This window comes from Pithys albifrons, chromosome 11 (assembly GCF_047495875.1).
Source record: "Pithys albifrons albifrons isolate INPA30051 chromosome 11, PitAlb_v1, whole genome shotgun sequence".
Lineage (NCBI taxonomy): Eukaryota > Metazoa > Chordata > Aves > Passeriformes > Thamnophilidae > Pithys > Pithys albifrons.
The window spans coordinates 11,666,686-11,688,139 of NC_092468.1; the positions used below are offsets into that span (position 1 = coordinate 11,666,686).

At 39.9% G+C, this 21,454-nt stretch overlaps 2 protein-coding genes across 5 annotated transcripts in view; one reads left to right on the forward strand and one right to left on the reverse strand.

Annotated features, from left to right (window-relative positions):
- Positions 1 to 7,902, reverse strand: part of ATR (ATR serine/threonine kinase) — a 39,094-nt gene extending 31,192 nt beyond the window's left edge. Inside the window, exons 1-8 of the mRNA XM_071566637.1 lie at positions 7,826 to 7,902; positions 6,965 to 7,056; positions 5,517 to 5,660; positions 4,072 to 4,961; positions 2,857 to 3,041; positions 1,441 to 1,635; positions 995 to 1,221; positions 35 to 187 (exon numbers count right to left, since the gene is read on the reverse strand). Of these exons, the coding sequence (XP_071422738.1) occupies positions 35 to 187; positions 995 to 1,221; positions 1,441 to 1,635; positions 2,857 to 3,041; positions 4,072 to 4,961; positions 5,517 to 5,660; positions 6,965 to 7,056; positions 7,826 to 7,884 (1,945 nt within the window). The 5' untranslated portion in view covers positions 7,885 to 7,902. The remainder of the gene's footprint in view (positions 1 to 34; positions 188 to 994; positions 1,222 to 1,440; positions 1,636 to 2,856; positions 3,042 to 4,071; positions 4,962 to 5,516; positions 5,661 to 6,964; positions 7,057 to 7,825) is intronic.
- Positions 7,903 to 8,318: 416 nt separating this feature from the next.
- The window catches only part of PLS1 (plastin 1), a 41,988-nt gene continuing 28,852 nt past the window's right edge, over positions 8,319 to 21,454 (forward strand). Inside the window, exon 1 of one of the 4 annotated variants that reach the window (XM_071566784.1) lies at positions 8,319 to 8,439. The gene's annotated coding sequence lies outside the window, so the exon portion shown is untranslated. Of the gene's footprint in view, positions 8,440 to 14,821; positions 14,950 to 17,294; positions 17,531 to 20,711; positions 20,733 to 21,454 lie in introns of those variants that run through there. The other 3 variants (XM_071566785.1, XM_071566786.1, XM_071566789.1) reach the window with 3 other exon arrangements.

The following is a 21,454-nucleotide window of genomic DNA, read 5'->3' on the forward strand; positions in this document are numbered from 1 at the left end:
TGATATTAGGTTTTATGTATTTTAATGTACTTACAGAAACTCTGCACAGTTTTTTGACTCAAAACTAGAGGATCAAACTCAAGAACAGATGACTGAAAAGGAGAATCGTCAGGATGACTGTAAATCCAGGGCAGGGACAGTAATGCACATAAGTTATGAAGAGTCTGATCACTCAGTGGAATTTTCACTAGGGGGAAAAAAAAAAGAATTTACATACTTTTTCAGGACTGTATAGTTTATAAAACATTTTATGTTCTTGATTTACTACAAAATGTTACTTTTTCTATCAACAAAGATTAGTATCACTATTTCCACAGGTTGACATCCTACATTTCAGATATGTAGTAATAAATTATGTAGTGCTTCATCAAAATAACCTAAAAACCTCATTAAACAGCTGACAGAAAGTAACACATGAGCAGCAGAATGAACACAACTTTGGTACTTCTGGATTTGTGCGAAGCCTCTCAGGTGGACTCTTGGATGTCTATTAAGCTGAACTCATAGTACCTCGATAGTCTTACAGTCTGTCCTCCATCCTACTGTGACTTTTTGAAAAAAATATGCAAGTATTTCATATTTTTGGTACACTTCCTGCATGCCACATTTGCTGAAGCTGGTCACAAGCTTTGAAATCGTTAAGTGGAACAATGATAAGGCACACTCCCTCTGTGTTTTAAAAAGAAAACTGCCCAGAGTTTGTTCCTTTCATGTGTATTTTCACTATCCCTACATACTCTTCTGATCAGATAAAAATCAATAGAAGTACAGACAAAGAGAAGTAAAAGATGTTCAAAAATGAATGCAAACAAAGCGCTCTAAACAGAGAATAATGGGGGTTCTTCTTATTTATTTCACCATCTTTGTACAAGACTTGGAATACTAGCACAAGATCTGTAATTTCAGTACCTCTCCCACAACAGACTAATACAGTCAGATGCATTTCTAATTCCCAAATACAGTAAAAAACATGTTAGTGTAAAGAATTGCTCACCTTGTGCATATAGCAAAGCATCAAAGATTTTCACTATTCTGTCAATTACTTGTTCCAGATTAACCACCTGTGCAGCAGCTTCAAACAGGTTTCTGCAGACATTCACTACTCTTGTGATAAAATCAGAGCAAATCCACTTGAACTGTGTGTTCACCACTGAATCCGAGTCACTCAGAGAACTCCTACATGTGTCAGAGTTACACAGATGGGCTACTTTATGATCTCTCCTGTTAAACGGAAATCACAGGATCAGTTCAACAGATTATAAACATTTAATACTGTACTGCTTGCAAGTAAAGACATTATGACAGTGTACTTCTGCAAAACGCACAGGACTTATCCAATATTTATCCTGATATACGGACAAGAATGAAAACAATCTACAGAAATCTTAATGACAGTTACAAGAAACTACTGGTCTCATGGTTTCACCTCGGTCCCTTTACCTGGCAGAACTCGCTGGGGGAGAGCAATGAACTATGCACAGAGCAGCCAGTCGCAGAATTGCAGCAAGCCCTTCCACAGCCTGAAGAACATCTGCTGTGAGAACTTCTTTCTCAAGGACAGACATCAAGGAAGCAGCTTTCTCAGTGATGGCATTCCACAGAGCACTCCTCAGTCTCATGTTTACAGGGCTACGTCTGTAATTTGACCACATGAATTTTTTTCCAACACATCCTTTTTTTCAGAAAAGATAAATCATCACAGCAAAACCAGTGCTAATCCATGTTTGATACAGGATTAGGAAAATACCAAAGGAAACTTTAGCTTAAATGTGCTCTTGGGGAGAAAAAGATCCTAACTCTGAATTTAAGTATGACTCAAATCAGACTTATCTGAAAGGCCATAAAGGTGAAACTCCACAATTCTTGGAAGGTCTCGGTGACCACAAACAGGCAAATGTTACACCTATCTTTGAGAAAGGCAAAAAAAGGAGGATCTAAGGAACTTTAGCCCTGTCAGCCTAACCTCAGTCCCTGGGAAGCTTATGGAAAAAGTCTTCCCTGAACTCATTTCTACCTGCATGAGGGGCAAGGTGACTGTAAACAGCCATTATGTATTTACCAAGGGCAAATCATGCCCTCAGTTCCTTTCTACAATGAGACAGACAACTCTGTGGATAAAAGGAGAGCTATTACTTCAGAAGATCTCAACTGACTAGAAAACTAGGCTGACAAGAACTTCATGAAGGTCCATATGACAAGTCCTGCAACTGACACAAAAGCCCTGACACAACACAACAGGCTGAGGCCTGAGTAACTAGCACAGAGCTTTGGAGAAAATGAGCCAGGAGACTTGTGGAAAAGGTGCATGTAAGAGCAGTGTGGCCTGGCTGCAAAAAAGGTCAACTACATACTGGGCTGTACTCAGGAGTGAAGGCTGATCATGAGCCCACACCTGCAGTACAGGATGCTGAAGCCAGTTCTGAGTGCCCAAATACAAGAAAGAGATCAACAGCTGGAGCAAGTCCAAGACAATCGGAGAGCTGAAGCACAGCACAAGCAGAGACTGAAAGAACTGGCTTTGTTCACCTGAACCTGACTTAACTAGACCTACTTTAACTACATCCAGCGTAACAGCAGAGCCACACACCTGATTCTGGCACTTTGCAGGGATGCTGTCAGCTTTTCTGTTTTCAGTGGGTAAAAATAAAAATAATTTCCACTGAACATATTAAAAATATAGTCTCTAACTAAAGCTTCACTTAAAAATCACCTGCAGATTTTGATCCTTCAAAATTCCACTTAGATCTTTTGCCCCAGAAGACCTTTTCATCTGACTGTCAAGAATAAACTGCCTCAAGAAGTTGTCATTTATTATTCAAGCTAAATTACTATAAAAGTAGTTATGGAGTGTCATACATTGAAGGTGTAGGTGATTTCTTTGGATGCTTTGTGGTTAGGCTGAGTCGTCGTCTTTTCTCTGGAACTTCATCATTGCTGCTCCACCCATTGGTATCAGAGGTGTCCAGCTGGTTCTCAGGAAGCTCCTGGAAAATTTCTTCTGTTTGTGTCTTTAATGCTGTATAAAGTGGACTCACCAGATACTGGGATGGACAAACAACAGACACCATGATGTATGCTCTGCCTTACTTCTCAAAGACATGCTACTACTGTTTCTCACTTAAAACAAAAGATTTCAAAATATTACAGTAACAAAGTTCTTCAAAGTCTTTATGTTCAAAAACCATAATCACAAGATGAAAGGTCTTATAAGCAAAGAAGTTTCTTGTGTTGCTGCTGGTGAGGATGCAACTGGCACAGCTGTCTCCCAGTTCCTGCCACAATACTTGGCTACCACACCCATCAGGACAGACACACAAAGTTTAAGAGAAAACAGATACAATACAGACATGACTGTATGGAGGAGAGAGAACACTCAGCTATCAACACCTCGTTATTAACACCTCATTGTGTTTTTTAACTAAAAGAGGGTTTATTTAAGTTAAATATAAGGAAGAAATCTCTTATGATGAGGGTGGTGACACACTGGCACATGTTGCCCAGAAAGGTGGCAGATGTCCCATCCCTGCAAACACTCAAGGTCAAGTTGGATGGGGCTCCGAGCCCTGATCTAGTTGAAGATGTCCCTGCTCATTGCAGGGGCTTGGACCAGATGACCTTTAAAGGTCCCCTTCAACCCAAACCATTGTATGATTCTATTTTAATTCAAAGATTTCTGGCTATCTGTCCTTAACAAACGTGACTAAAAGCATTTAGTTACAAAGCAAGAGCATCTCCGGTGAATGGAAATTACTTACAGAGCTTCCCTTATACGAAGGTACTCTGGGTCTTACTCCCATTTTATACTTTTATGATTTTATTCATGCTCACAGACAGTTTTGCCTGCACAGCTTATCAACAGTTTAACACATTTAAAAAACCATAAAGTCCAGCTACATAAACTGATCAAAGAACTCTGACCTGTACAAATATGTGAAATAGTTGACAAACACGAAATATCAACGTAAATATTAAACTAAAAATAGCATTTTCAAGATTTTCTTCTTTGCATAGGTGTAGGTTTTTATATATGATCTATTCACCCAATAAATAGAGTTTTTAAAATTAACCTACCTCTTGTTCCTCCTGAGTCCCAAGCACACTCACAAAAATTCCACATATGGTACTGATATGGTCTTTTCTTACTTGTAAGGCAGATTCGTAGCCAGTTGGCACAAATTCCAGAAAATACTGCAGTATATGGCAAAAAGTAGTTTTCAGCTTTTCAGATTGAAGACACCTAAACACATCCCCCTCAAACAATGCACAGAGCTTCTCCAGCAGCATATTCAAGTAGACAGGTTCAATATTTTTGTGAGAGTCTGCTTCAAAAGGCAACAATGTCCTCACCAACAGTAGGAGTGGTTCTCCAAGGAGTTCTGTTTCATCAGTATCCATTTCAAGGGCTGACTGGAGAATTTCAAAAAAGACTGTGAAGAAAATGCTGGCCAGCTGTTCTGGAGGGCCTCCTAAATGAATTAATTTCACCAGAAACTTCATTGCCAAACTTTTAACTTTTGGACTGCCATACTCCAGGAGGGAACAGCCTATTCCCCAGAGAATACTATCCTGTCTTACAAAAAACACATCTGCAACAATATCTGTCAGAACAGACATCAATATAACTTCCAAACAGTCTACATTGGGGATACCCATCAGCTGTAAAGGTGCCAATCTTAAATATCCCACTTTGGCACTTATATTGCTTGAAAATCTCTTTACAGTCACTGGCCAGACCAGTCCAGTTCCCCTGAGATGCTTCTGTGCATCTCTTTGATGCAAGATGATTAAGTCTTGGAAAAGCTGTAGCAAGTCTTTAGTTAGTACTTCAAAAATGGAGCAACTCTTCATTTTAAACAGAAAAAGTAAAGAGCAAATGACGTCACAAATGTTCCTGTGCAATGCGTTGCAGTTTGGAGCTGCAGCAATTCGTAGGAGCCTTGTTATGATCCAGTTACTAAATTCTAGGACAACAAAAGAGAAAGAGCAAACAGAAAATTATTAAGATTAAAATCAAAATCTCCTGAGCACCTCCCTGAGGGCAGATTCTCATCTCAAAAGAAAACTCCTTGAGATAAATGCATGTAGGCTTAGCAAACAGCCTTCACTGGGACATTTATTCAGCAGGTCCCATTGAAAAACAGAAAAAGAGGAGGGAGCAGCACATGAGGGTTTGGGTGGGAATGGAAGACACACATTTTACACTGGGTAGTTCCAGACATTTTCCTCTGTCTAAAAACACCCCTCAGGCAATGAGTACAGCATATCTCATCAACACGAGCCAGGTAACATCACTGTGCAATGGGAATGAATAATGTCAAAATCTGTTCTGATAAATTTCCATTATCAGAAGTGCAAATCCATTCACAATACTCAAATTCTATCTCCATATTTATGTATAAATTTGTAATGGTGAACTTACATATCTGCCTTTTTCCCACTTCCATTTCTTTGGGCAATGTCTGCAAATTTAAATCTTGAAAATACCAAGCTCCAACAAACATTTTCAACAAACTCACCAATGCAACTGCATTCTGTCTCCTCCTGACTTCCATCCACGTTTACAAACATAAGTGGGGAAGATTTCATGATATGTTGAATAAAATCAAGCAACATTACAGAACTTGGCTGTGAATCCGATTTCTTAATCAGTTCCAAAGCAACTTTAAAAAAAAGAAGACAATACCTGGATTAGAATCGCAATACATCAACTTCACAAGTTTTGTTAACACCTAATGGAAGGATATTTTTATATAGAATACTATATAGTTTTGAAGCTCCCAAATAATTTATGGGGAGTATGCTTTCTTTAATCCATGAAGATGATTTTGTGCATATTGTAAACCCCCTATGGGACTCCAAAGTGTATGAAAAGAAATGTAAGTTACTCATTAACTATTATTAACACCACCTGCACTAACATTCAGTTAACATCCTATCCATTTGTGTCATGAGTGAAGAATAGCAAATACTTAACATTTCCCTAAGTTTGTGGTCTTGGTAGAGAAACAACTCTGAGAATTATTCTAAATCTTCAGGAAACAGAAGTTTTTCAATGGTAAATCCAGCTCACTGAAGCAGAAAGTTTAACATATCCAACGCTGCTCCATTGAAAAAGGTACCTGAATCACATTGGATTATCCAAATTCCACAGGGTTGGCTCAAACAAGAAGGTAACTCTCTGAGATTCAGACAGCAGTTAGCCAGGAAATTTACATGCCAATGATAAAATAAAACACTTATGTATTCAAAAGTAGTATATAAAGGAGACTGGCTTTTTATTTTTACAGCCTTTTCTTTCAGTACTATAAAAGAATCAGTGAATGCATCACCTGCAGAGTAACACGGGCATGATACCTGAATCCCTCAATTAAGTTACACAAAGTATCAGTCTGAAATGGCTACAAGAAATTATACCTTGGAAACAGTAAGATACCCGTACTCTGATTCTCCCTGATGCAAGTGGATAATTAAAATGATAATTTGGTGGTGTATGTATTTCATAATTATCAAAATGTTGTTGAAATACTGAAATAATTGGAATCTTCACACTATTTAGGAAGTACTAAAATAAGGCTTTGTTAGAATTCTAATATTAAAAATAAAGCTGTTTACATCAGAGTATTTCAATTCTGAAAGACACATAAGCATTAAGAATTGCAATCCATATTACTCATGAACAACCACAGGACATGCCACTCCTGCTTCTCAGTGTTGCCAGCACTTGCATTCATACAACCCTGCACTGCAATCCCCCTCCTTTTCTGGGGGAATGTGTGTTAGGTTTTTTCATAGTTAACTTCACATCCTAACAGAAAATACTTCATAATGGAATTTATGAAATAAGTCACAAATGGTATTGCATTCAATTAAACCTTTCTGGAAATTAGTTGTAACTTGTATTCTTGGCAGTAATTACTTAAAGCATAAAGCAGATAATTTCAAAAGATAGGGATGTAATGCTTACCAACATCTACATCTGTAAGAATTCTGTCAATAAACTGGCAGAGTATTTGTCTTGGTTTCTGCACAACTGTGTTGTATTCTTCTGGGCTAGCCCTAAAAGTAAAAGCATGATATTTTGATGTTACTGATTTTACAGTACAGAATAATTATTTGAAGTCTATCTCAACAACACATTGTTGTACACTGTTTTTTTTTTCTAGAAGTCTTCTAAAAGAAATACAAATTGATTTCTTTGGGGTTTTTTCTTGTTTTAATGACCAGACTGTCACTCCTCTTTCATCTTCAGAAGTACAAAGTTTTATAATGAACTTAAGTGCCTTTTATTTTGTTATGCAATTATTTAATACATATTAAATTCACATCTGACAGATTAAGGCATTTACCCCCATGCTACCACCATGCAACAAACCAGCTTTGGTGCATGCAAAAAGTAAGATTGAGAACCTGTTTCACTTCTTGAATTCACCAAAATTATTCAGCTGAGTAGGTACAGATACTCTGGGTAAGAGGTGTCAGCGGCTGCCCAGGGGACTGAGAGGCCGGTCAGCCCATTTCAGGTTACACCTTCACCGCACACCTGCCAAAGCTGCTGCCGGTGCTGCCACCGAACCCCGCAGCCCAACACGGGCCGAGGCGTCTGTCCCAGCGCGCACGCCCCGCACACAGCGGCAGAGCCGGCGGCTCTGCGGGCCAGACCCGCACCCCGGGAGGGAGAAACCCTGCGGGTGTGGGGCAAGGGACGAGCTGGGCCCGGCCCCGGGACACCCCGCACAACGGTGGGGCACGAACTGCCTCGTCCTTCTCCCCCTCCACACTCCGCTGCGGCAGCCCCACACGCACACACAGGCCGGGCCCGTCCTACCCGGCGAGCTCCCGCAGCGCGGGGATCATGGAGGCCATGCCCAGACCCTGCTCCGCCATGGCTCCGCTTTGAATCGGGCGGGCGCCGCGGGGCGGACCCGGCGGGACGGCGGCCGAAGCAGAACAAATTCCGTATGCCGCGCTCGCCTTCATCCGTGCTCCGAGTCCCTCCCGGCTCCCGCGGGCACCGCTCGGACGGGGAGCAGCCGGGGGGCCCGAGCGCATCCCGCCGAGCTGGGGCACTGAGAAAGCCGCAGCCCAGCCAGGACGGGCGGGGGGCCCGGGACACCGGGGGGGAGACGTCGCAGTGCTGGAGGGGCTCGGAACGAGGAGGGAGCGGCGAAAGAGAAACTTTGGTTCGGGCTAAGAAGGTGCCGCTACCGCCCTGGCTGCAGCTCCTGGGCCGGCCCCGCAGGGCACACCTGGTGTCAGGTGCGGGACAGCCCCGCGGGGCCCGGCCCCGAGCGCTCCCCGCCCCGGCCCGCCCCTGCCATGGCCCCACCCGCCCGGCCCGGTCCCCGCGCCAGCAGCAGCAGCAGCCGCAGCCTCAGGTGGCGGCGGGACTCGGCGCTGCGGGCACAGTGCGGGCACGGTGCGGGACGCGCCGCCGGACAGGTGGGCAGCGAGCGGGGCGGGCGCGGGGCGGGCACGGTGCGGGACGCGCAGCCGGGCGAGTGTTGGGGCTGGTGTCGGGCTCGGCGCTCCGCCCTGCGGGTAGCGGGCCACGAGGAGTATTTATAACACTACTAGGTCTTTTTTAATTATTATTATTACGTTTTCAGCGCGTGTTGCGTTGTGTTATGTTTCTTTTCGGAAATGTTTGAGTGTGTGGCGTTTGGCAGGTGTCGGTGGGAGCCCCGATGGGGACCCGCGAGTGCCGCGCCGGCTGCGGGAGAGCGGCTGGACGGGGGAACACGGGGGATTGTACAGGGAGCGACAGCGCAGAGAGGGTGCGAGCGGGGGGACGGTGAGCTCTGAGCCTTGTTTTTGCCTTTCGGAGCTACGCCTTGCTCTGCGTTTGTTCATGAACTTTGCTTAGTGTTGTTTCTGGGCTGAAATAAAATCCTCTTGGAGGCTTGTAATTCTGTTGCCTGTTTCCACTGACTGGAGCTGTGTCTCTTGCATGTAAAACAGCCCACAAAGAGGGTGCGTGTGTGTTTCAATTACTGAACCATTTCAGGTGGATCCTTTCAGGGAACCCGTTACTAATTGTACATTTAGAGATGGATAATCTCGTTCTGTGAGATATATGTAGGTTATTTCATTAAATTCTACTGGCCTTTTGAAGGCTGGTAACTTGACAAGAACCTGAAATACTCTGAGAAATGTTACAAAACATAACCAGGTTTTATCTTAGTTTGTTTTCCAGCAGATATAACAACGTTTTCTACCAGCTGACTTTATAAATGCTAGTCTTTCAAGAGTCATTCCTAGAAAGAAAGCAGGATCCATGTAGCTTTATACTTTCTGTTAAGTAGAATTTTAATGGTCCAGGAAGACTTAAGTATGTCTGGGTTTTGTTATATGTTATTTTGGACATAAAATTTTCTACATAATGTCAATTTAAAATATCTGCTATTATGAAAACAACATTTTGAATGTAAATTTCCAAGCCTGAGCCAACAATCACACTAAGAAAGGTGTAAATTGCACTGCTTGCTAATTTGGTGTAGAATTAAAATTTCAGTGTCATCCTTGATGAACTTAAGAAAAATAGCAGGATGTTGTTGGTATCTTGTGAGAGTCTGAGTGGGTTATATTATTCTTTAGCTTCCAATCCCAAGAAATAGGCTAAATGTAATGATTTATAGGGTGGGGGTTTTAAGTTGTTATTGTTGGTAAAGCATAAGTGGAGCTCATGAAGTGCTTAATAAAAAAAGGGGTTTTGCTTGGAAATGTCCTGAGTCAAGAGTGACCTCATATTAATATATGTATTGTAGAAATGCTTTCACTGTGATAGGCAGAATGTTACATAAAGTTTGTGGTGCAGGTTCTTTGACCATTTACCAAGCATGTCATTCAGGTGCCTTTTTTTTTTAAGTAAGTACTTCTAACAATTCACTAGAGATCTCCTGTTTCCCATTTTTCACTGGGAGTGAAGTTAGGAGGCTTCTTTTCCCTCCCAACTGCAAAGCCCCATCTACTGACTTCCCATCATATCCTTACATTCCTCCAGCTACCATGGTTTTAGAGGACTCTGCGTGAGACTGCCCATGATAACAATTTCATTCTGTTGTGGGGATGTAAGAAGTCTTCTAGATGCCCCCCATAAAAACATTTTTATGGGAACTCAAAATATCTAGTGTTCCACAAACCCCCTGAAGAAACAGCAACTTTATCTGATTTCATCTCTTGTTTTGCCTTAAGCACATGAGGAGCAGGTCAATGAACTCTTAATTCATCTTATTTCTTTCTTAACTAATTATTTTGTGATTTTAGGTCTCAGCCCCCAGCAGGAGAATCAGGTGTGTCTGGAGGGAGTGACTAATTACTAATGAATAGTGTGCCTTTTTTCCCTATTTTCTCCTCCAATGCAGCTGTTCCTATTGGTGAAAGGAGTCAGGTGTGCAGAGCTTGGGGTGGGGCAGAGAAATTCATGCAGATAGGCACAACTAAATTTCAAATTCAGTGTACGTGACACTACCAAGATTTCTGCTGAAGCTACTATCTTTTTTAATTATTTTTTTTCTGTTCAATTCCTCGCTTGGGCAGTTCTCTCACTGCCTCTCTCTTCTTTGGCTTTCCTTACTTCTTTCACCATGTGCCTCTGCTGGTCAATGTACTTATTGTAAGACAGTGAGACACTCTGTCCTGGACCAGGTCTGTGCAAAAGCATGTTAATTGTGCTTTTATTGCCTTTGTTGTTTAATTGTGAGGTATAATTACTGTTGTTCTTGGGGCTCATCCGCTCTGTGGCTGATGGATGTGAGATGGTGTGACTGCAGTTAAATGGCAGCTGTCTTGCAGGCAGGCCAGTTGAGGATGCTCAGACATGTAAACACACATGTGCATTCCTTGATGCCTTCATGAACTGTGAGATGTGAACACACAGGCTGATAACGGTGATCAGAGGAAATACAGCCAAGGTGGAGCATGGAGCTTCTGGGAACTGTGCTAAGTGATTTCCTGCATTATCAAGGAGTGCTTACGGCTTATCATCTGCATGGCTGCTGTGGTACCACCCCACAGTCTGCATGATGACTCAAAGACAGTTCTGTGTACAGTCATGAAAGTGGTTGTCAGAGGAGGTGCCTGACCTTTGGAGACAGGGCATTGCTCCTGGGTACTGTAAGAATGTGTATTTCAGCACTCTCAGGTTTTATCTGTGCCTGTGCTGCTTAGTCAACTGGGCTGGGGTGGAGTGGCACAGATTAAAATGTGTCACCCTGCGTATTGGTCTGATTGTATTTGAGTAATTTGGAGAGAGACCATGTTAGAGTATACATTGCTCTGGAACACGGTGGTATTATTTGTGTAGCAGCAGTGATTGTTTTCTGCTTATCGGCAACTACTACTATTAAAAATAGTTGCCTATATATGTACTTTTCTTACTTGTTTCTTGCCTCCTGCTATTCCTAGAAAAGTGTTATTCTTGACGCCAATAGCTGTGGAGGAAACTCACTGAAATGGTTTTACTACAAGCATTGCTGTATATCACCAAGGCTTCTTGAGTTGATAATTTTTGAATGAGAGTTAAGATGCCTGGAATCTGGTTTCCAAATACAAGATTTACAGAGTCTGGAAATTACACTTTTTAAAAAACCTGTAGCAACAGTGATGCTTAAAAATCCCATAATGAAATGCAAAAATCTGTACAAGTCTTGCTAGGAGAAAATTGTGCAGTATGCATTAAAAACGTAATTTAAACTACATTTGACAACTGTGGCTATTGAAATTATGTAGGTTCTTTTATTCAAGTATTTCCTCAATGAAAATGTGAAAAACTGGACTGGCTACATTGCCATAGATTTCATAGTGAAAAGTTGTTGGTTTCTGAGAGATTTATTGTTAGGAGATAAAATTTTCCATCTGGTTCTGTGTTCCCCTACTGATTAAAATTAGAATAGAGTTTGTGCCTGGGAATATTGATAGAAGATCTGCTAAATGTCCACCTTCTCTACTGCATGGCTTACTATAGATATCAATGCAATGGAGGGAGAAGAGGGATTCATGTGTTTTGTCCTTTTACCCTCTTTTTTTAAAAGTCAAATAAATTAAAATTATATGTGGTGAAACAGTGCTTATTACTTTTTCGAGGACTTATATGTTCCTTGGTATTTTCCCAGTACTTGGAGCTTCCACTACTCTGTGAGGATTGTGTCAATGAAATAGAACATCACCTTAACAGCATATACAGGAATACCTCAACTGAAAAGTTTAGGTAGCCTTACACTTAACAGTTCACATAAAGTCTGAGTGTGATGTTTATTCCACCCTTCTTATTGCAGTAATTATTTAAATAAAATTTTTCATAGCATTCACTGTGATATGTGAAATACTTCAGATTTGTGATAAATGTTGCCATAAAGACTCCAAATATCTCTATATCTACATAAATGGATTAGATGTTGAACAGGAGTACCAGTGAGTAACAGGATCTGATCCTAACAGACAGAATTATTACTGGGAAAGGCTCCACTGTACTGTGACAGATAATAAGGAAGCAATAAATTATAATGTAGTTCTGGGTGAAGATACTGAGCTAAGCAACTACAATTGCTGTTCGACCTCCAACACTGGTTTGAAGACCACCTATGTGAGATGTTGTCTCATTAACTCATTTCAGCCTTGACATCATTCGAGGAGAAACAGTTGACTAGTGATGTTTGTGGTGTGATGCACAAAACAATTGTTAACAATGGAAAGAGCAACTGATATTCATCAGATCAATATGGATCAGGAGTTCCAGGGTATTGACAGAACCAGTTCTGCATTATTGGTTACTTTATTAACGGGGTTTTTAAACATTGGTGTGGCTAAATCTTTCAAAAAGGGTTTGAAAATGAAGCAGTAAGTGTGACTTCTCTATTCTCCAGTGTATTATATTCGTGATAAAATTACTAATTACAGGATTTCAGCTTTGATTCATCTGGTCATATGGAGGACATGCTAAATGTTAGTCATGGCCTTATTTACATCATTATTTGTTTGGGTACTTCTAAATGTCACTTGATGAATTTGTAGCTTTTTCTGTGGAGGTGTGTACTTGATTACTGGTGTTACATAAAGGTGTGCAAGGAGAGCAAAGATTGTTCATCACAATAGCTCATCAGAGACTGGTATTGCTGAGTCTCAGGAGTAAATTATGCATAAAGCAGGTTGTGTGCTTCTACATGCATGCTTTTGGTGGGAAAAGGATTATCAACCCACTTTCAGGGCTCTCTTTCAGGGCAGATGTTTCTTAAATAATAATAAGCACAAGCAAAAAGAAAAAATAATGCTGGATCCAGAATTTCCCACTTTCATTCAATTAGTGTATTCACCCATTCATCTCATTAATAATCAGTGGTAGAATAGACTGATTAAAACATTGACATGTAGAAAAGCTGTAATATTAGGCTGAATGTTATCAGCAAGATTATATTTACTTGAATGCAATTTAAAGGATTTGTCTCTGTGGAAGCTTCAGGGCCCAGCTCTTTCTTTTCAAACCAGGTGTTGCCTGATAGGTTTTCTTTTCCAGAATTTTTATAGTTTGGGGTATTTTTTTGTCTTACTTATATATCAAGTTCTTCTTTTAACACCACCTCTCCCCTTCTCCCATTTTGTTTGCACGTCCTACTGTTTCTCTTTGCACTAATTTATCCCTTAGGACAAAATGAAACTAAATTCTGTTCTTTGATATCCTAAAGGTAGGATGATATAAAGTAGTATGAAATTATCCTTTTCCATTGAGCTGATTATTTTTCTTCTGCAATATTTCTAGTCCTTCCAAGCTTGATTTATAGAATCAAGATATATTTAATTGAAGCTAGTGAGGATTTTGCCAGTGACATGGCTGGCATCAGGCATGGTCTGTCATTCTTTTTCTTCCCCCCCTTAGGTAATATGATATATTAAATAACTGAGTATAAAGATACGTTTTGTTTTACTTGTCATCACCTGTATCAACCACTTTGTTGTTGTTGAATACTTAATTGTATGAGGCAGAAAATTTTTCACAGCCCAAGAAATGCTGTAGCACATAAATCTTATCAATAATTCCTTTGTTTTAAAAGACAGTTATTTGTGTGCTTAGAGTTGTATACACAGATAGTTACTTCACTAGTTCAAAGCCTATTGGATAAATTTTTCTAAAAGCTGGTATCTTGTTCACCTTAATCATTGACTTTGGTATATCTGATCTTTCCAAAGGGATTTCATTATTGTGCTGTTACCAGAGATTTAAAAAATAATTAAACTAATGTGTGCACTCCTTAAAATTTCCAAAATCTTTGAGGCTGGAAACTCAACCCCCCTGACTGGTCCCTTCACCACGGGCCAGGTGGTTTGGTCATGTCCTACCAAAGCTGGTCCCAAGAGAAGCTTGGCAGCAACACAAGACTTGTTGTTTGTCATGCCAGAGCAAATCCCTGCTTCTGGCACTCTGTGTTGTGTTTGTTTTCGTAAGGTGCCTTGCACCCTAAAATGGCAGCTCTGACGCTGTGGTGAGAGAGCTGCTGGGTCAGCCACACTGGGATTGTTCATCAGGTTCTGTCTGATAGACCGATTGCCTTGGGGAAAGTGGAAATATTAAATTATCTGTAATAACAGAAGCACATATTTCTGCTGCATTCCAAAATTTCTGCATGCTTTCCCTCCTGAATTAATTAATTAATGTATGTACGTACGTATGTATGTGGGGATAAATCTATGGAACAGACTCTTCTGCCATAGAGTTCATTCTTTAAGCTACCATTCTGCCTTTTACTAAGCAAATTAAGATCTAGGCATTTAAGCTCAATAGGATTAATCCATATCAGTGCTCCTCAAGGCAATAAGCATATGCTGGGTGAGTGGCTGGGTGCTGTGTGGTCTCTGGGCACTCAGAAGTGCCTCACTAAGATGTCAGCTCAGCTGTGCTGCTTTCGCTGGACTCCTCACCCTGCGGGACACGGGCCAGCAGCAGCGGGAAGGCTTGGGAAGGTGAGCACTGCACTGACTTGCTGATTGATGATAGTGGCACAATAAATACTTCTGTGCCATGTTTAGAAGATTTGAAATACGTATTTAAGTCTAGATTATTGTTTAATGCTAACAGCATTAATTTTGGAGACTTAGAAATATTAGTTATTTTTCATTAATTGTCACTGTATAAAGTGAAAGTAGACACTGTGACAGAATTATTCAGGTTTTGCGAAGGTCAGTGGGAGGAGGATGAGCCCCTTGGTGCAGTCTTGTAGCTAACTTAAAATAAAGTGTATCTCGTAAAATATTATGTGAAATAAAATGTTTATCTTACAAGATCTCCTCCAGAGACATGTTTTGTCCTTGTAAAAGAGCTGATTTATCACCAAGCGGATTTGTCTGATAAGTTATCATGGTTGATTGTTTTATTATCGAAGAATCAGTTTTTAGCAATGTATTTCATTTACTGAACATGCAAAAATCTGCTCTCAAAGTCCTAAGAAGTGTTTTGACTTACAAGTGGTGTAAGAAACATTAACATTTTCCTTTGAAAGTGCTACCGTTTGGAAAGGTTTGGGATTGTAATCTGGAAACTTTGGAACATTGTAGCATGTCCTGCAGGCTGAGAGCAAAGGACTGTCACTTTATCATGGGACATATTAAAAAATGGCTAACACAAAGCAAATGTAAAACACAAAGCAAGTGTAAATAAATTGAATTTAACAATACTCAGAATTCATGTTTCAGCAAAGAGACTCCTTACAACGCTGATCCAGTTTACAGCATTTTCTGTGCTGTCAGTATTGTTCCTTGTAGTTGGTACATGGTAGATAACTGTATCATCATATCTTTCTCCCTTTATAGGACTTTAGATCATTAATTTTAAAGCAACAAGTAATTTTCTTAAACTATCATTGTTTGGTTTGTAAGGGTTGCTAACCTAACACTGTTTTTGTAAGATGAATCTTTTTATGATACTTGTAAAAAGGAAACAAGAATTCTAGTTAATAAAATCATATACACTTTTATGCATTGCTTTGCAGCAGATGAATAAAATGTTAGATTTTCATTGTTTTTGTAGAAGTGCCTGGATATTTCTTACATGTACATTTTTCTTTTTTTAAACTCATGACTTTGTTGCATAGGCAGTGTATGGTTTAAATGCTTAGGGATGTCTGCTCATGCTGCCAGCTCAAACTATTTAAAAAGGTAAATTGTTTAAACCTGAGATATTTAAAGTTCTTTTTTTTAATTTCTGATATTTTTAAGAAAGATGGTAGAGTTTTCACTGAAGCATCAGAAATAATTTTAAGAATATGAAGTTGTCTCCTAATCATGTGAGTCAAAGCTGATTTTTTAAATAGTTTAGTTACAAAAAAAATTTGCTCAGAAATGTCCTTCTTTTTCATCTTCAAAATATGATTAAAAATGACAGTTGGCAACAACTGTAGATGTTTTCTTCTGGCCTAATTATTAAGAACTGCAGTGCCAGCAAATGAACTTCATGCATGCCCCAGATAGTCCTCTAGTTTAGAAGGTATGAACAATACTCTATTTAACTTTGGTTCCTCATATTGGCTAACGTGCTGCTTTTATTCTCAGCCCTTGGGCAAACACAGCTCCCTAAGGCTCTGGACTGGCAAACAGGTAGCACTTATGCACCTGTGGACTCTGCAAAGACAAGTTTTGAAATGCTGCCAGTTGCTTTTGCCATGTACTGTAGAGGACCCTCCTTTTTTCTCTAGCTTGACCAATGACAAAAGAAACCCAAAAATAACCTATGAATTTTCCATGACAGAAAATCCTGGCTTGCTTGCAGTATAGTAGCTGATCAGTCTAATCTAATAATCTTTTGAACCATGTGGAGCTGACGGAGGCATTAGTGGGTGTCAGAAGGCCATTCTGCCATCTGATAATTAATGGAAATGGGGAAAATACTCTGGCAACACACACCTATTTGATACTATTTTGTAATTGCAATTAGCTGGAGTATGAAGAATATGTGGCTGTAAATTCAATTACTGAGGGCAGAATGAACACATTTCTATTGTTACTCTTAATGATCTTCACATGATTAACTTCTGGGGTGACCTTAAAACTAAGTTCATTAGTAAGAGTTAGCCTGTGTCTCTCTGCTGGAGTTCTACTATTTGTAGCAAGCTGAGGTTTCCTCCTTTGGGCTACCAGAGAACAGGCACAGGGGAGGCTCAAGGCAATAGGTCTCTGGAGTGTTGCAGTTGTGCTGTTTTAAGATCTCCCTCCCCTTCTGTCTCTTAGGCTGTTCGATCACCAATAGCTTAGTTCATAGTTCTGCTTTTTAAGTTACACGCTAACTAAATGTTATCTTTGTGCTCAGAGAACTGAAAAATGGTTCATAATGTTCCAGTTAGGTTAAGGAAAAGACACTTATGTGAAGTTGGGAATGCCATAGATGGATAAAGCCTATTCCTTAGCAAAGAATAGAGAGTACAGTACCTCTGTTCTACCTCTCGAGCAGCACCGAATCTGGAAGAAATGGAGGCTTGTGACAAATGCTGACAGCCCTGCAAAAGATACTGTAAAACTGTCAGTGGCAGTGTGACAGATTAGTCAGTCAAAGGTGAGTACCCTTTGATTGCAATAGATGGAATGCAATATCCAGCAAACTCTGAAAAACTGTGACGCTCATAACAAGTGAAATTGTAATTTGTCAGTTTTAAAACAAATTTCCAGTGCTTCCAGTTACAGAGAAGAGTTAATCTGATAATAATGGGAAGTATCTGAAAACAGAAGACAGATGTCATTCCATATTTCATGGATTTTTTAGTTTGGAGTCTGGCTTGTGATTGTTTTTGAAAAGCTGTTTTCATGACTATTGCTTCTGGTTAGTTTTTCTGTTTAGTAATTAACTAGCAATGCTATGGTTTGTTAGAGAAGTACAAGAGTGACTAAAACATAACCCCCTAGTTGAGAATCTTATTTGAGAATACTGGGGCACCCACAAAGTCCCTCTGTCAAATGAGGGTCCTGTCACCACCTTGTGAGTTCTGAGCAGGAGTTTCTTATCAATGCAGATATTTCAATAAGAATTTCAGAATTTTTTTAAATTGGAATTTCCTTTAAAAAGAATGCAGTTTTTACTTGTCATTGTAGTTGCACGCTGACAAAAGCTGCATGTTCCTCAACCTAGACAGAGGAAGAAAGAGATTAAGTATCGTTTGCTGGTGTGTCTTTTAACTTGCCCTCTTTTGCTGCTGTAAACTTGATATGTAACATCAGCCTAGGCACAAAAGAATGACTTGAGGATGGAGTGCCTGAATGAACTTGCTTTTATTAGTGTAGCCTTTCCATTTATATTTTAGTGTGGTTTGCTCTAATGAAATGACACAGAGACACCAAGTTGGACTTAAAAAAATAATTCTGTTCTTGAGAGCAGTTACTGGTAATCAGGTGGGGTTTATGAGGAAGTGGTTTGTAGTTTCTTATCAAATTTTCTCCATGTTAATGCCAGACTCTTTCCATCTTACATGCATTTGCATGCTAAAACTGCTATGACACTTTGACCTTAGCAGGAATTCATCTTGCCACAATTTCTGGCTTTGATGACTGTGATATTGGTTCAAACTGTATTTTCTCTTGCTTTTGGTCACAGCATCTGAGGTACCAGCTTCCAGTGCTAATTGGAAAGCATGATCCTTGCCAGCTCTGGCTCTGCAGAGGCCAGGCATTGTCCTTGTCACTGGGTGGTTGCATTCAGAAGAGATAGGCAAGCAAAGATACTCATATGGGTAAAAATGGTGGATATGGGCACACAGTGAGACAGGCAAGAGGAGCCTTGTAGAACAGGAAGGGCAGAAGAGGTGCTTGATGGGGGCTTGTACAAGTTCTTCAGGAAGGAGGGTCTAGCACATTTGTGTATAGGGAAGCCAAATGATGAGTCAGCCTGGGACACAGGTTTCAGTATAGTAAACTGATTTTTGGAGAGTATCAAATGCTCCATCCAGAGGACAAATGATATTGTGACATTGGTGAGAAGAGATATGAAAAGGTCATATAAAATGAAACAATACATTAAATTGATTAAACTTATTGAAAGAAAGATGATTTCTGGTCAAGGCTCAGTCAGATGCTTCCTGGACCAGTTACTTTATAGCTACGCATGTAAAGAAGTTTCTTCCACCAATTCACTTTAATCCTGTTACTTTCTTTCTAATTAAGTTGACTGTAGTTCTGCAGTCGTGGAATACTTGAATGCAGACATTGCCACACGTGAAATGGAAAAGCAGAATTTTTGCTTTCAGAACAATGCCTTTAAATGTTTATTTATATTCAAAGTCCCAGCTTCAGATTCTTGGATAAAAAGATGAGATGGTGGGGTTGCCTCACTGCTGTTAGCTGGCATTATTATTTTGGGTTATATTGGGCAGGCTCAGTAGTGTTCTTGAGCTGTCCAAGGAAATCACATTAATGATTGATGTGAGTGAAGTTTTTCTCTGGAAATACTTGTGACTTTAATTGTGAATAGAAGCAGAGCCAGTTGTGTAACTATGTTACATACCAGAAGCACAGAGGTGAAAATGGGGCTTTCAAGTGTAAACCACACGGGACTCAGAAATGGGCAGCAAGTTTCAGGAGTTTTATACCAGGCCTTGTGGATTTCCTTTGTGAGCACTAGTTTGGAGTGTGTCAGTAAAAGATAAAAATTATTCTAGACTGTGGACAGTAAGGTGAAACTAAAGTGACTAAGATGATTTGCATGGGGAAGGTTAGTACCACACCTGCAAAGGTCACGTGTGCTACAATCCTGGTGGTTTTTATGAATGCACATTTTCCAACAGGGTTGAGGAGACACTTGTTCTAAGATTTCCTCAACAACTGGAAGGTCTTCTGCATGATCTTGTGTCTCCCAAGGGAATCCTCTAGGCCCACTTCTCCTTAGTACTGTTTTTGCCTGTTTTTCCTGTCCTTGTGTGCCATTAACAGCATGCAGGTTTTATTGCTGGATGCAAAGCTTCCTTCTCGTAAAATCAAAATGTAAGTATGTCTGTGATTTTCTGTGTGTGTAATGAACTACGGAATTGAGACTCTGAGGAACCTTTCTGTTTACACTTGTATTTCCATAGCTGCACCAAATAAGAGCTGCTTCTATTTCTCTTGCAGCTGCAATCTCCTTCCAATTGCAATTGCGTTGTACTTATTTTTGTTTCTGAAGTTTTTCATTAGCTTTCTTATGGCATGATTATAAAAGATGCTGAAAGTCACAAATCCAGCTGACACCAGCTGAAGTTGTTGGAGTACAACTGAAAAACTTGTTCCCAGTAACTCTGGTACCTTTGCTGCAGTAACATCTGATAAAGTGCATTGTGAGGCTCCAATAGATATCCTGTACTTGAATAATCTCCTTTAGACCAACTGTAAGGTTTGATTAGGGGCCTCCAGAGCTGAACTCATACAGGTTGGTGGCACATCTTCTGATCTTCTTATGTCACCCAGGCATTTAAACTTTTCTCCAAGCTGTTTGACTACAAGCAGTAGATTCAAACTTCATTAGAAGACATAACAGGACCATCCTTTTCCACTGTAAAATGTAGCAACTCTTTTCTTGTTTATTCTATTTCATTAACAGCTTTTATTCACAATGAGTTCTGGAAACACTTTTCAGTGAAAACAGTCTTACTAGTGGATAATTGGTATGTTTATGTTAAAAATTAAGTCCTTATGCCCTTTGTGTTCATTTTCCTGTTAAATATTTATGTTGTTCAGGAATGTATTTGTGTTGTTGAGGAATGAAAATCATGAAAGATGTTGAGATAGCATAAAAGGTAATTCAGGTTTATGGTTTGAGTGTATTCAAGTTCTAGCTATGCTTTCATTTTCTGTATGTGTCTGTACTTCTTTTGACAGCAGTTGGATACCATATGCATGTTGTTATTGAACTTTCACCAAGGCAAAGGTTGTTCATTATAAAACTGAGAGTCAGTGGCACTTCAGCAGATTGACTTTATCCAACCTTTACTTTGGAGCAGGGCTTTTTGAATCTAACCATGTTAAAAATTCTGTAGGGAAAATTTATTTTCAAGTCTCTTAATTTGTTGCTTATTAGGGCACATATGTTAATTATTTTGTATTATATACTTTGATTCTGTACTGCATCATTTATTGGAAAGGTAATATATATTTAAATTACATATAATATGCAGGTTGTTCAGAATACTGAGTCTTGACATTTTCATCACGTAAAACACAAAGGTCTTCTAAAAGCAGTGTGATTTTGCTTCAAATTTAAAGGTATGTTGTTTCTGCAGACAATCTGATTTTGTGTTCTGAGAAACAGAAGTGTTGCCTCTTATAGAGAGATCTGTGAGAAAAATCTTGAATTTGTATTTCTAATACTGATTTGCTTGGTATTGTTAAGTCCTAAAGACAATCTGCCTGTTGCGTGGAAGCAGCTTTGTTCATATGGTTCGTCTGGAAATGGTTTGCTGTCAGGGAGGGAGCCCTGGGCACGCTGTGCTACAGAAATACACAAACTGAACTTCCTTGC